The 12,475-nt window shown below is 37.1% G+C and overlaps 1 protein-coding gene across 1 annotated transcript in view; it reads left to right on the top strand.

Annotated features, from left to right (window-relative positions):
• Window positions 1-12,475, top strand: part of OSBPL6 (oxysterol binding protein like 6) — a 100,246-nt gene that overhangs the window by 63,458 nt on the left and 24,313 nt on the right. The window contains exons 9-11 of the mRNA XM_063400436.1: window positions 208-311; window positions 10,192-10,357; window positions 11,299-11,429. Coding sequence (XP_063256506.1) covers window positions 208-311; window positions 10,192-10,357; window positions 11,299-11,429 — 401 coding nt within the window. The remainder of the gene's footprint in view (window positions 1-207; window positions 312-10,191; window positions 10,358-11,298; window positions 11,430-12,475) is intronic.

Raw genomic sequence — 12,475 nt, 5'->3', positions numbered from 1 at the left:
CTTTTTGAAGTCCAGAGTTTTTGCATACTCCCATAGAAATAACAAGTGGCCAACATCTCTGAAAATAAAACTTTTACTTGGATGTGTTACTACAAGGGGTTTGGACATTTAAACTTTTATAATGTAATTAAGTCCTAACAATGGACACCATGGCAATAAAAATTCTGAATTGAAGTACCTAATATATTTTTATTTTATATCTGTTAGATCTTGCTCATTGTCAGTCTAACCTTGTGGAACTCAGTAAACTTCTTCAAAATTTAGAAATACTACAGAGAACTCAGTCAGCACCAAATTTCACAGACATGCAGGTAAATATGCTTGAACATAAATCATTACACTGAAATATTTGTTCTTTTTGTTAAGGGAAATATAGAGGTGTTGTCTGTTAACACCATGTTTTGCTGAAATAATGAATCTTGGATGAAATGGTTATATGTTTATTTTAATCTTGTGTAATACTGTTTCTGTTTCATGTATAAACTAGTAAGTAAGATGTACTTAGTATTTAAATAAGTTAAATAGGGCAAATGAAACCATTAGGTAATTTGCAAAACAAAACTAAGCATGGTTACAGTAGAACACATGTATAAATTGAAGTTGTATTTAAAGAGTTTTTGTTGTGTTGAGTAAGATAACATTTGCAGTTTTTTAAGGATTGCAGACACAAAGACCCTCAAAGATGAAGTTGCATGCTCTAGCAAAGGGGGCATAGTACAAAGGTCCCAAGTTTTGGACTGTTTCCCAGTTCAGGGTGAGTTTTCCTTTTACCAGAAACCCATGGCAGATCCTGAATCATAAATACTTTCTTCCATTTTTGACGAATCTTCTTGTCTGTACAAATATCTGAGTAGTACCACAACAGAAATCCATGAGGATTTCAAGATCATGTCCTAAATATTACACACCCATGAAAAGAAAGGGTACCAGTAGTTTTGTTAAAGGAGCTAATTGTAATTGTGCCACCTGTTTATAAAGGTGTATGGATAACTGCAGCTGATCACTGCTCCATTTCGGGCCCAAACAGCAGCATTCTTCTCCTTACTTTCTAATTTGTGCCTGTCTAATGCTACAATTCTTGACTAACTTGCTGTATTGTCTGTGTTGCTTGTGTCCACTTAATAGCACTCTGTTGCTTTTAACTATTTGTGTAATGTAGGCTAACTGTGTAGATATTTCAAAGAAAGACAAGCGGGTCACGAGACGATGGAGAACAAAAAGTGTCAGCAAAGATGCAAAAATTCAACTTCAGGTACTGAATGCACTATGTTTTACTTTTCACTGTACTTTTATATTAAATTCTAAGGATGAAATGATATATTGGCCTAAAGTAGGAAGTCAGTGTGCTGTCTTTCATGTTTCTGAAGAAGTAAATTAAATCTTAGTTTCTTGTTGAAAACCTAGAGAAGATAGTGAGAAAAGTACTGATTTTATTTTCATTCATATGAAAACATTGCCATCTAGGGAAAGGAGGGAGATCTGAATGTTAGTCAGTTAAAGTATTCAAAACTCAATATACACACACCATGTGGCAATACTGCTATTCCATATCAAATTTGCAAAGAAGGGCAGTTTAACAAGTGACATCAAATTAAAAGCAGAGTGAAATACTAAACACACTAGTTGTCTTTATCAAGACCTATATTTGGAATATTGCCAATTATAAGTCCTTTCACAAGCGTTCTTTTATGGAAAAGGCTAATATGGGAACAAATAAAATAACCAAAAAGTAAATAATGTGAAGCAAGGATTTATTCTATCCTTCCCTAGAACTGAAAGCACAGAAATAAGCATAATGAGCATGTATTGCTGCCTTGTGTTTTGTTGGAAGCAGTTGTGTATTCTGAGGTTTGATCCAAAAGTTGATCTTTTTTATTACTAAGCAACTGAAAATGAAGACTGTTCAACTGGTTTTGGGAGCTAGCAGTCACCACCGTGATGTTTGCTACTGAGTAAATAAATGCCAGGAACTTTTAATCCATTCAAATATCTTGAAATTACTACAAACTTTGGAAGCTTTTAGTATGTCCTCAAGAGGTGCATTCAGGAATTTTTATTTAAGATCAATAATCTTAAGGAAGGAAGAAGTGATAATTTCATCAGCTTTTTCATTGCGGCTCTTGTAGTCAATTTTTCTTTCTACTATTATACTTTGATAATCACAATAGGTAGAACAATGAAGTATCTGTTGGGATTAAAAAGGTTTATTAACAAAGGAATCTTTGTGATTGATGTCATGTCCTATTATCTGGAACTGAAGGATCACAGTTTTTCCCTGGTGCTGAATAACACAGGGAAATTAAAATATCAGGAAAATGCATGCAAGTACTTGGTGCCTATGAAGAGTCTGTCTCCACTGCATGTTCTTCTTCCATGCCACAGTATCCTCAGGGAAGTCCTGTCCACAGAAATTATCAAAAGCAGGCAATGTATGATGATTTGTGGGGGGTTACAGTGAATAATGAGCTGTTCCTGTGTTACCTACGCTCTGCCAGAGTAACACTGGCCTGGGCTTCCATCACAGGCACCTGACTCAAACTGCTGTTTATGGTTTGGCAGGAGTGTGCCTCAGCTCCTGAAATTTCAAAATATGATTGGTTTGCAGGTTCTCCTGAGAGAGCTTGTGTGCATGGCACTGCTCTACATGGGTCTGTCACTTCTGGGTTGATAATCAGCTCTGGCTAACTGGGGTCAGCATTAGTTCCTGCCAAGCTTCATGCTGCAAATGCCAAGTTTTTTTAGTTACAGCAAAGTATGAAGTGATTGTTGACTGACTTATAAATTATTTTACAGTGAAACAGAGACAATAAAATTGTTCTAAATTATATGGAAGACAAAAAATACTTGATGGCTACTCCCGTATCTTGCCTAGTTTGATAGACTCAGTTTATTCCTCCAAGAGCTCTCCTGTCTCCTGAGTGCTAGAGCTGAGATCTGCAGGAAGGTGGCCTCACTGGCTCATTATGTTGTTCCTAATTTGCTTAGATTGCCACTAAAATGTGAATTTCCTCTGATGCCTACATGCCCTTTAAGCTAATTCCCTTTTTGTTCTTCTGTTAGACATACTTTTCAATCTCATTGGCCTTCCTTACTGCTCATTTTTTCAAGACTGCTTCAAGTCTTTTTGAACTGTTTATCAGGATATCCCCTACGGGGAATCATTTCATCTGATTTGTGATCATTGTTTCCATGGTGCTTACACATAATTTGCTATTGAGTGGTTGACATCTGGTACTAATAAGATTTCTGTTGTACTATTACTTTCCTCATACCTCCATACATCTCGTTAGTTTTAGGAGATAATGCTCGTATTAACAAACTAACTTTAAGCTAGTTTCACTGTTAATTCCATTTGGAGTACTTGCACCCTTTTTTATCAGAAAGAGCAGTTTTTAACTACATCAAAGACATTCTGATAGTACAATGTTGAGAGCATCCTTCTGGGGAACATAAAATTAGGGAGCTTTATATAAAGGTGTGTGTTGTGAGTGATGGGGAATGAGGGTGTGATTTCTCCTGGCTCAGTATCCTCTGTGCATGAGGCAAGGAGGGAATTCTCCCATCCAGGCTTTGTATTGTACTTGTTACCATTCTGCTGATAATGAGATAGCTTGTGTTGGATTCCTGCTAACACATTCTTGCAGTGTGAATGCTAAGTGTGTAATATATGTGTAACATACTTTTTCTTGTAAGTCAAGCTGCTTGTTTTGTTTCCCAGTGGTAAATTGATATTTATCACTTAAATATGCCAGTTTGGTGTGCAGTTGGCTTTGCTCACACAGCTAATCCCTGTGACTAGAGTGCAGTTACTCTCCAAAGTAAAATTGAGCATAGCATGTGTCTAGACAATTGCAGGTTTGGGTGTTCACTATTGCTAAGTTGTTTAGAATTAACGGCTGAATTTACAGGCCTTTACTCAAGAGTAATACATGAATAGCTTCTCTTAAAAAGGATTACTTTTATGAAGGAGGATAATTTTGTTTTTAAAAAACCCATTTAAAATCTTATGAAAATGGCCTGCAAAAACTGGTTAGTTGACCTGTATTAATTATTTTAGAAGTTATACTTTTGTACAAAAACTGAATGGCGGGGGTTTTGGTTTGGTTTGTTTTTTGTTCATTTGTTTGTTTTTAAAAATTTATTTCCCTTTGGATAAAAGGCTAAGTTATCATTCTCATGACAGCTTCAAAGAAAGAAAAAACCCATTACTTCAAAACAATAAAGAATCAGTGATATTTTGGTTTCCTACGAAAGCTCAAATTTGTAAAGTTCCAAGACTTCACAGGGAGAATAGCTTAATAGAGAGCAGTGTATTAGTCTGAAAAATCATCTTGCTTTACTGATGCTTTCAGCTCAGAACTGAAACCAGACCTAGACTAGTTATTACTTTTTCTCTTAAGTAAGTATTTCTTTTTATAGTAACTCAGATTATGACCTCACTTTCTATCGTGTTGAGGAGAGTGTGTGGTTCTGCAAAGCTCACTATTCCCATTTTAATAACACATACCTGCATTCATAATCAAATTATATATTTGTAAATTTGTGCATATCTCTGTACATAGGATTGTCCCTATGATTTAAATAAGAATATTCTTCCATACTGTTATTCACAGGATAGACATATTTCTGTGGAGCACAAAGAGCTTTACATTATGCCTATGATCTGTTCTCTGCTTTAACAGAGTTTGTTCTCAGTAATTCAGAGGTTATGCACATGCCATTGTAATGTGAGAATTGTATAAAACATTGCACCACAAGTCTTTTACTGTGATCATTAGACAACCCTTCTAGCTGTCAGTGGCATTGCCACTAATATCAACCATGGGGTGAAGTGTTTGGCCATTTTCCACTGTAGCAACTCTGCTGGGAATGTTACAGAAGCACCACAGGTCAGCTAATAATTGAAATACAATATCCCGTTCTTCAGCATGGTGTCCATGTATCCAATCTATACGTTGTTATTTGTATGACGATCAGGCTGCTTGCAGAAAAAATAAAAATATATAGATATATAGATCTAAAAATAGTGAAGTGGCTATAGGTGAAGATTCAGGGGAAGAAAAATGTAAAGGAATTGAGACTTCTTTTCTAAAAGCAGAAAGGTGTCTTTCTTAGTCTTCCAAAATCTTAAAATTATTTTTATTATTCTTAATAAAAAGAATCTTAATAAATTCTTTAAAAATACTTCTTACAACTAAAATAAAGGATGAGGCCACAATTTAAACATGCAGAAAAGGAAGCAGTTGTTGAAATACTTAAGCGTTTTTTGTGCAGCTTTATCTGAGTTTTTGGCTTGGTTTGGAAGCCAAGTCTTCAATAATGTATGGGAAAAGCAGGTGAAACTCAAAAAAGTGATGTGTGAAAAAAGTTATTCAGTAGGCATCAAGGATGGAAATGCCAGAGCTATTTACAGGAATGTTTACATAAGAAAACTCACTAGATAACATATACCCTGAAAAGTTTTACCATTGAGACACATGCATCTTCACTGACCACAGTTTATGCGCTTCTATATTGCAAAGCAATCTCTTCCAGAAGTCATCTTCTAGATGGTCAAGTGACTCCAGAAGGAGTTTGATTTTTGTTTTATTTTCTGGCATGCTGTAGCATCCTTTCTGTTCTCTTGTTCCATTATTGCCTTATGTCTCTGAATGGCAATGGTAATAGATTTTTTTTGTAGCCTTAGTGAGTGCACTGCAGTCCAACTCATCTGGAGATAATTTTAGTGAAGTATCCAGCTTTGTATGTCTCTGGCATGCACAGCTGAAAACACATGATATGTCCTCAACATGTGTAGGCCATAAGAGTTAACAAAACCCACTTAAAGACTCTCCCTCTCCCTTTTCTGATCACCTTTCATCTTCCTGTGTCCCATCACCCCTTCCCTTCTCTTTTTCTACTTCCTTCTTCTCTTGCATTCACTGTCAGGAAGGGCCGGCACCGAAGGGCCAGTTCAGCTCAACACGACGCCGGCAGAGACTGGCAGCTGCAGTGGCTACAACAGTGAGTGGATTTAAAAATCAAGGGATAGCTCTGAGGATGGGAAGCTGTGTGACATGGTTGTGTAATAAGCTGATGAAAATGTTCCTTGCACTTTTTGGAGGTGTCCGTGCTATCCCCTTTCAGCTGAGTTTCTTAGAAGTGTCAGGCCCAACACAAATGTATTCCATAAACGTGGGTCTGAGCTTGCTTACATGGTACATGTCCCTCCTCCTTTATGTAAGTGCAAGTACAGACTCAGGCCCTGCACGCCATAAGTCTTTGACATAATATACAAAATAGAGAAAAATGATCAAATTCTGTTAAAAGATGTTGTGATAGTTATAGCAGGACAAGAGAACTAAGGAGATTTGTTACAAATAGCCATGGAACTATAAAACTTTCTTATACTTTTATAAGTACTATAGGATAAGGTTAGCCTTTTTGTTTGAGGCACTTTCTGTTTATGTTCCATAATCCCAAAAAGTCATATTACTACCTCAGTGTCTATATGCAGTTTTGCTAATTCTCTAAGTCTTTGTCAGAAAATACGGAGCTGTGAAATCAACACCAGGGCTGGGAATTAGTTATGGGAAGTTTCTGAAATTGAATTATCATCAAAAGAATATCTTCAACTGCTGCTTTATCAAGAAAGTACTCATTAGGAAGGCCCAATATAGACATTTGTACTAATCCATCAACAGATAAGTACAACAGCTAGATAGGGACTGTGCAGCCAAAGATTGAAGTGAGCTTTAAATGCAAATTCCTTATCTAACACAAGCAGTGTCTTCACCAGGCTGAAGTCCAGGGTCTGCTGTTCGAGGCCAAAGTTAAAATCCCCTAGAGCTTGCAGCTTCTGCTTAAGCCTAACTGTCTTGAGCTCCTGCTACCTGAACCACCAACTCAGTTATTGCTGTGCTATTTTAAAAAGTGTGAGATATATCAGTGTTTCTCCAGCCTCAAAATTAGCTCATCTAAATGTACTCCTCTGTAATCAATTGATGCAGAGTGTGTGCTCTGTAATTGATTGCTGTTTTGACTCCGTGGGTCTGCCTGCCTAGCACGGAAATCTGCCTGATCCCCAGTTTGCAGGGCTGAGCAGTGTTGGTGGGAGGCTCTAACCAGAAGGCTCAGCAGCAGTTAAACACCTCTGGCAAGGGTTGCACTCCTCACCTAGTGGGTGCTTAAGTAGACAATTGCAGCTGGATTGGGTTGGAAGGCACTGAGAGAACAAGGAGTTGTTACCTGCAGCTCAAGTGATGACCTGTTGAGGGAGGTCTTGGAGGAGCTGGAGAAAATGCAGGAGGAAGGAAAGCTCAAGGCACCAACGTGACTCTGGGCCTGTTGCAGTGTTCGTGGCCATGGCCTGTTCTTCCTGGCTGGTGCACAAAATGGTTGTTTCTGCCAGCAGTGAAGCTGTGTGCATAGACTGAGGGATACAGAACTATATCATCTCAATGCACAGCAGAAAGAGGTTTTCCTTACAACCCACTCGGCCAGGAACATTCTGTTCCTACATGAACACGTCATTCTGAAGAAGGTGGTGCATGAGTGGGTATAACACCTCTGGTGTAAAGCAGGAAGTTGGGACAAGGTTCATCTGAGGTTATGTCTAGAAGTGTTTTTATGGAGAAAACTAGGGTGATGGATCAAGAAGCCAGATATTTTTTCAAAAACCTTCAAAACAATAACAATAAAAAACAACCACAAAGAGAATGGGTAATAAAGTCAGGATCAAGCCACCATTAATACAGAGAGAAGGCACATCAATGAAAGGAAAAAAGGGGAAGAGAAGTATATTGGCAGTGTTTCCTGGAATGTTGCCTATTTAAGAGAATGAAAATGGCTGTTTAATGTGGGTTTTTTTCATCTGTTATGGAAAGTAGTTTGGAAACCTTTCTAAAAAACGCATATGAGAAGAGTTCATGTCAATCAACAGTTCGGTATTTTTGGTTCTTGTATTTAAAGCAGTCAGCAAGGCTACTTGTCTCTGTCATGTGAATGTATATTTCTTGCAAGTAGTGTGACATATTTGTAGAACATGTAAATTCCGTTTCTAGGGCATAATCAAAAATAATATTTTTCAATAAACCTCATTGCAGAAACATTTCTTGTCAGCCTGGCCAGCTGAGGTTTGAGGCAGAAATGGTGGATCTAAAGCAGATCTCTTCAGCTTGATTCATCAGAGGGTGACTAAAGAGGCCCCCTGCATGTGTGGGCAGCCTGCCTGCAGGTCTGGCAGTCTGTGAGGGTCTGGGGAATCTCCCCCATCACCACAGGCATGTGGGGCTAGGGGGACTCTCCCTCAAGCTCTGGCATGATAGCTGCTGTCAGAATCTTTCCTGCCTTCTGGATGGTCTGGAGGGCTGGGTGTGTTCTCCATACACACAGGTACAGTGTAGAGCCTACTCTGCCCTCCTGGAGCCACCTGGAGCAGTTGAAAATTTGTGATGCTCCCAGTCAGAAAGTTCTGGAAACAGAAGGGGAAAGGTTTTGGAAAAGAAATTTGGAATTAACCTACCTTTAGCCACAGCATTTCATTAACCTAATGTTGCTAGGCTCTTGACACAGGCAGTCTGGTACTTGTGAAGAAGATAAAGGGTTAAATATTCAGTACAAATAGAAGGAATTTATTCTACGTCTTCTGTTAATGAATTCTTCTTGATATGAAGACTAAAATGAGGTCCAGGAAAAAAATATGTACTTTGTTGATATAGCTGTAAATCAAAATACATGAGAGCAGGAATAAAGCTTATATGAGATAGGTGCTATAGCGTTATTATTTAATCTATGATATATATCTGGAAATTGAGAAAGAACAGAGTGGAAAGCATATTTCACAGAGTATGCTCATGAGTAGAATAATCATTAGATCCAGAAGGATTTTGAGGTTTCATTGGAGAATCAGAATCTAAACCTAAAATGTGTATTGAAGCTGGCTTGTACAGGAAGGAATTGATAAAACCATTCCCTGATCTAATCAAATAAAAAAGTACCAAGTTCAACCACTGATGATAATATAGAACTCATCTGTTGATTAAAATTCTTAGTAATATGACTTTTTATATTATCTGCTGCTCTTTATCATGCCTTGGAAGAGACATTTTATGTTTTGACCCCATTTTTCATATTTGAATAATTACATTGGGCTGCAGTGTGACAATTCTTGATTTACACATTTGATCAATCTAATGAAGTTAATTAGATTTAATGTGCTAAACAGTGCTTGATACATTAAACAGTGCTTAAAATTTAAGTAACAAAATGTAGTTCTGCATGCCTTTCTGTTGCATTTACAGTTGAAAATGGTGTTCTTGGCCTGATTTTCAAACAAATGTGTGTAAATGGTAACAGTAAAGTAAAATACAAAATACTCTCCCAAATGGATCACTTATATAGCAGTGGTAGCCATCCAGTGCATATGTAGCATATAGGAAACTGCTCAGTACATGATACATGTATGCACATACTTTTTTTTTATTACTGTATCTGAAAAGTAGAGGAGAAAGAGAAGTGGAAAGATAATAAACTAAATTCTTTGCTCCATCTCACTAAACTGTATCTCTCTACATTTGTTTATGGTTCATGTATTTTAAATGAAAATCATGTGGAGTTTTGATTTTATTTTGTTGTTTTTATTTATTTGTTTAGTTAAAAAGAAAATAGACTGTATGCTTCTTCCCTCTTTGTAATTGCCAGTACAATGAGTTTCAACTGAAGATTTATGAGTAGTTTTGAAAAACTTAAATGATATATCTGATGATATTATATCCTATTTCTAGATCTGTGGAGGAACTTGCATACTTCAAATGTTGATATTGCAACAACAGACGCATCTACAAATACTGTCAAATGTCCAGACATAAAGGAGCATGTCTCATGGTTCAATTTTCCAGTAATCCTCTAAGCATTAGGAAATCCTTTTTTTTTGTAAATGTTAGAATACGTTTTGTAAACATTTAAATATTCCATCATTAGCTGTTAGCTGTGTATTTAGGCCTTCTTTTTTCTATTTCAGTGAAAAAATTCAAGAGAAGTTTGCATCAGCTGTGTTGAGATTTAGGAGAGTAAAAAGTTACATGTTCACTTTTGCCATATTCTTCACACTGTGAACTAAATCTTTTCTGAAGAAATTTGCGTTTTGCTTCAACAGAGTCAAAAAGTTTGGTTACACCTGACACAACATTTCTTCCCTGCTTCTCGCTGTAGGTCCCTTTCAGTGCTACGATGTCACCCGTTCGACTGCATTCATCCAACCCCAACCTTTGTGCAGACATTGACTTTCAGGCTCCCCCGAGCCATGTGACAGACCCTCTGGAGTGCTCTACTGAGTACATGAAGCTCCAAGAAGAATTCTGCTTGATGGCACAAAAAGGTAGCTGGAGATGCCAAGCCTTTCCTGTGATGTGCTTCTCTGTTGTGTTTCTTTATTGTCTCCCCTTAGTCATGGCCAGGGCTTTCATCTGCATTGGGTGATACTGTGTAATTTTTTAGCTGTTCAGATGGCTTACACAAAGGCAACATGTATTATCCTTTATTTTCCATGCATGTCATAAATGTAGAGATAGGTAAACTCTGAAATTGTTTTCCAAGTCTTCTGAACTGCTTTCCCCTTCCTGTAAATAAGTGACTAAATTTGCAAATTTTTTTTCCTCAGTAAAATTTCCTCATTGTTTCTCCTCAAAGATGATTCAGAATATAACTGCTACACATAATGCTGTGAATTCATTCTTGTGCAATGTTTTCTATTTCAATGGAATCAATGGAAAAGAGCTTATTACAGGAACGTACTTTTGAATTCCAGTTTTATTGCCAGTAAATGAATGGTCCTACAAACTGGTCCTAAAAATATAATTTTAAAAAGGTTTTCTTATCAGTTTGCTGTATATAAAAAATGTGAGACTGACATCTTAAAAAATTAAAACTTGTTTAAAGACCAAGTAATCCTCTTTATTAGTACAATATTAAGTCTAGCAGAACTGACGTTTCTGTTACTCTGAAAAGTACAAATAAAAACCAGAAAGAAAATAGCACACATTGGAGACAGTTTTTCCAGATATGCACCTTTCCATATGTTCAGCACCAAGAATATGCTGAGATGAGATATGTGTGAACATACAGTACGCACTTTACAATTGCAACCTGTTTGTACTTAATTTGGCACGGATTACTTGAAGGTCAGGCCCTTGTTTCAAATGTCCATTACTAAGGGATGGAGGTCTCACTCTCTGTCTTTGTTGCTGAAGTGTTGTAATAGATGTCAATGTGATTTCTGTAGCCAAGAAAACACCTGTTTTATTTTTTCTTTTTGCTTAGTGCATTCTCTTTTGAAGTCTGCCTTTAACAGCATAGCTATAGAGAAGGAGAAGCTTAAGCAGATTGTTTCAGAGCAGGATCTTACAGGCCACAATGCTCAAATAGCTCACCTCAGACAGTCCCTCTCTCAGGTATGTTCTTGATTTGATTTCAAGCACATCTATCTTGCCCGGTGCACTATTTCTTTTGTATTTTGGCCATTTCCTGAGGTAAAAGGAGCCAAGAAAAAACCAAGTTTTCAACCAGAACTGTGGCATATTCTGTTATGATGTAGATCTAACCTCAGTGCATGTGGAGGTGAAGAATATAATTTCTATAAGCATGTATCCGTTATGGTTTTCCAAAGTAAAGAAAAAGGAACAAATATTTTTATACAAATGTTAGATGTCCTTCTTGGAGCTGTTCCAGCACAGCCATGGAAATATTCTTGTTTTTATAATTATTTTTTAAATATTGACCGTATATTGTCAGATTTGTTTTATATATCCATGTCTCTAAATGCAAAAGGAATCCTGGGTTGCAATATATTCATGGGTAAATTGGATTTCCATATACACACCTGTTAACTCTCCAGCATCTCTCCCGCTTAAGCTAAAGGAAAAAAATATAATTTGCTTTAGTGGGGAAGAAGAAATTAGCAACAGTAATGTTGCAAAATAACTCAATTTTTAAAATTCATAGTCAAGAAAGCATAAAAGCATTTGCTGGATTGGTGTGGTGCAAGAAGTACTAGCAGATGTTTAAAGACAAATGTTTCTGTAAATACAGATGCGTATCATGTTATGCAGATTGATTTCTGTGCATTGTGATAAAAAGGGTTTAGGGGCAAGAGATAAGGGTAACCATTTCTGGTTATTAACACAATTTTTTCTAAGACCTGTGGATATTTATTAGCAAATTTCATGGAATAAGGAATCATGTATTCTTCTTAGTCCTGGCCTCCAACGTTAGTTTAAAGTCACTGTCACACATTAGTTCCCAGTCTCAGTGGAGGGTAAGTGGCAAATGGACTGTGACTGGGTTTGTCCAGTCTTGTGACCAGGTATGAGATGCTGAAGAAGCTACTGCCAGGCTGCTGTTAGTCATTGCCTTCCCTCTCTGAGGGATGTCAACTACCAACATGCCCAGACCATTTCAGAACAAAGCAAATTGGGTAATTTAAACTGTTTAGTGACAG

Source organism: Prinia subflava, chromosome 6 (assembly GCF_021018805.1).
Source record: "Prinia subflava isolate CZ2003 ecotype Zambia chromosome 6, Cam_Psub_1.2, whole genome shotgun sequence".
In the NCBI taxonomy this organism is placed as follows: Eukaryota; Metazoa; Chordata; class Aves; order Passeriformes; family Cisticolidae; genus Prinia; species Prinia subflava.
Note: the sequence above shows the minus strand (reverse complement) of the source record. Positions and strands in the feature narration are given on the sequence as shown.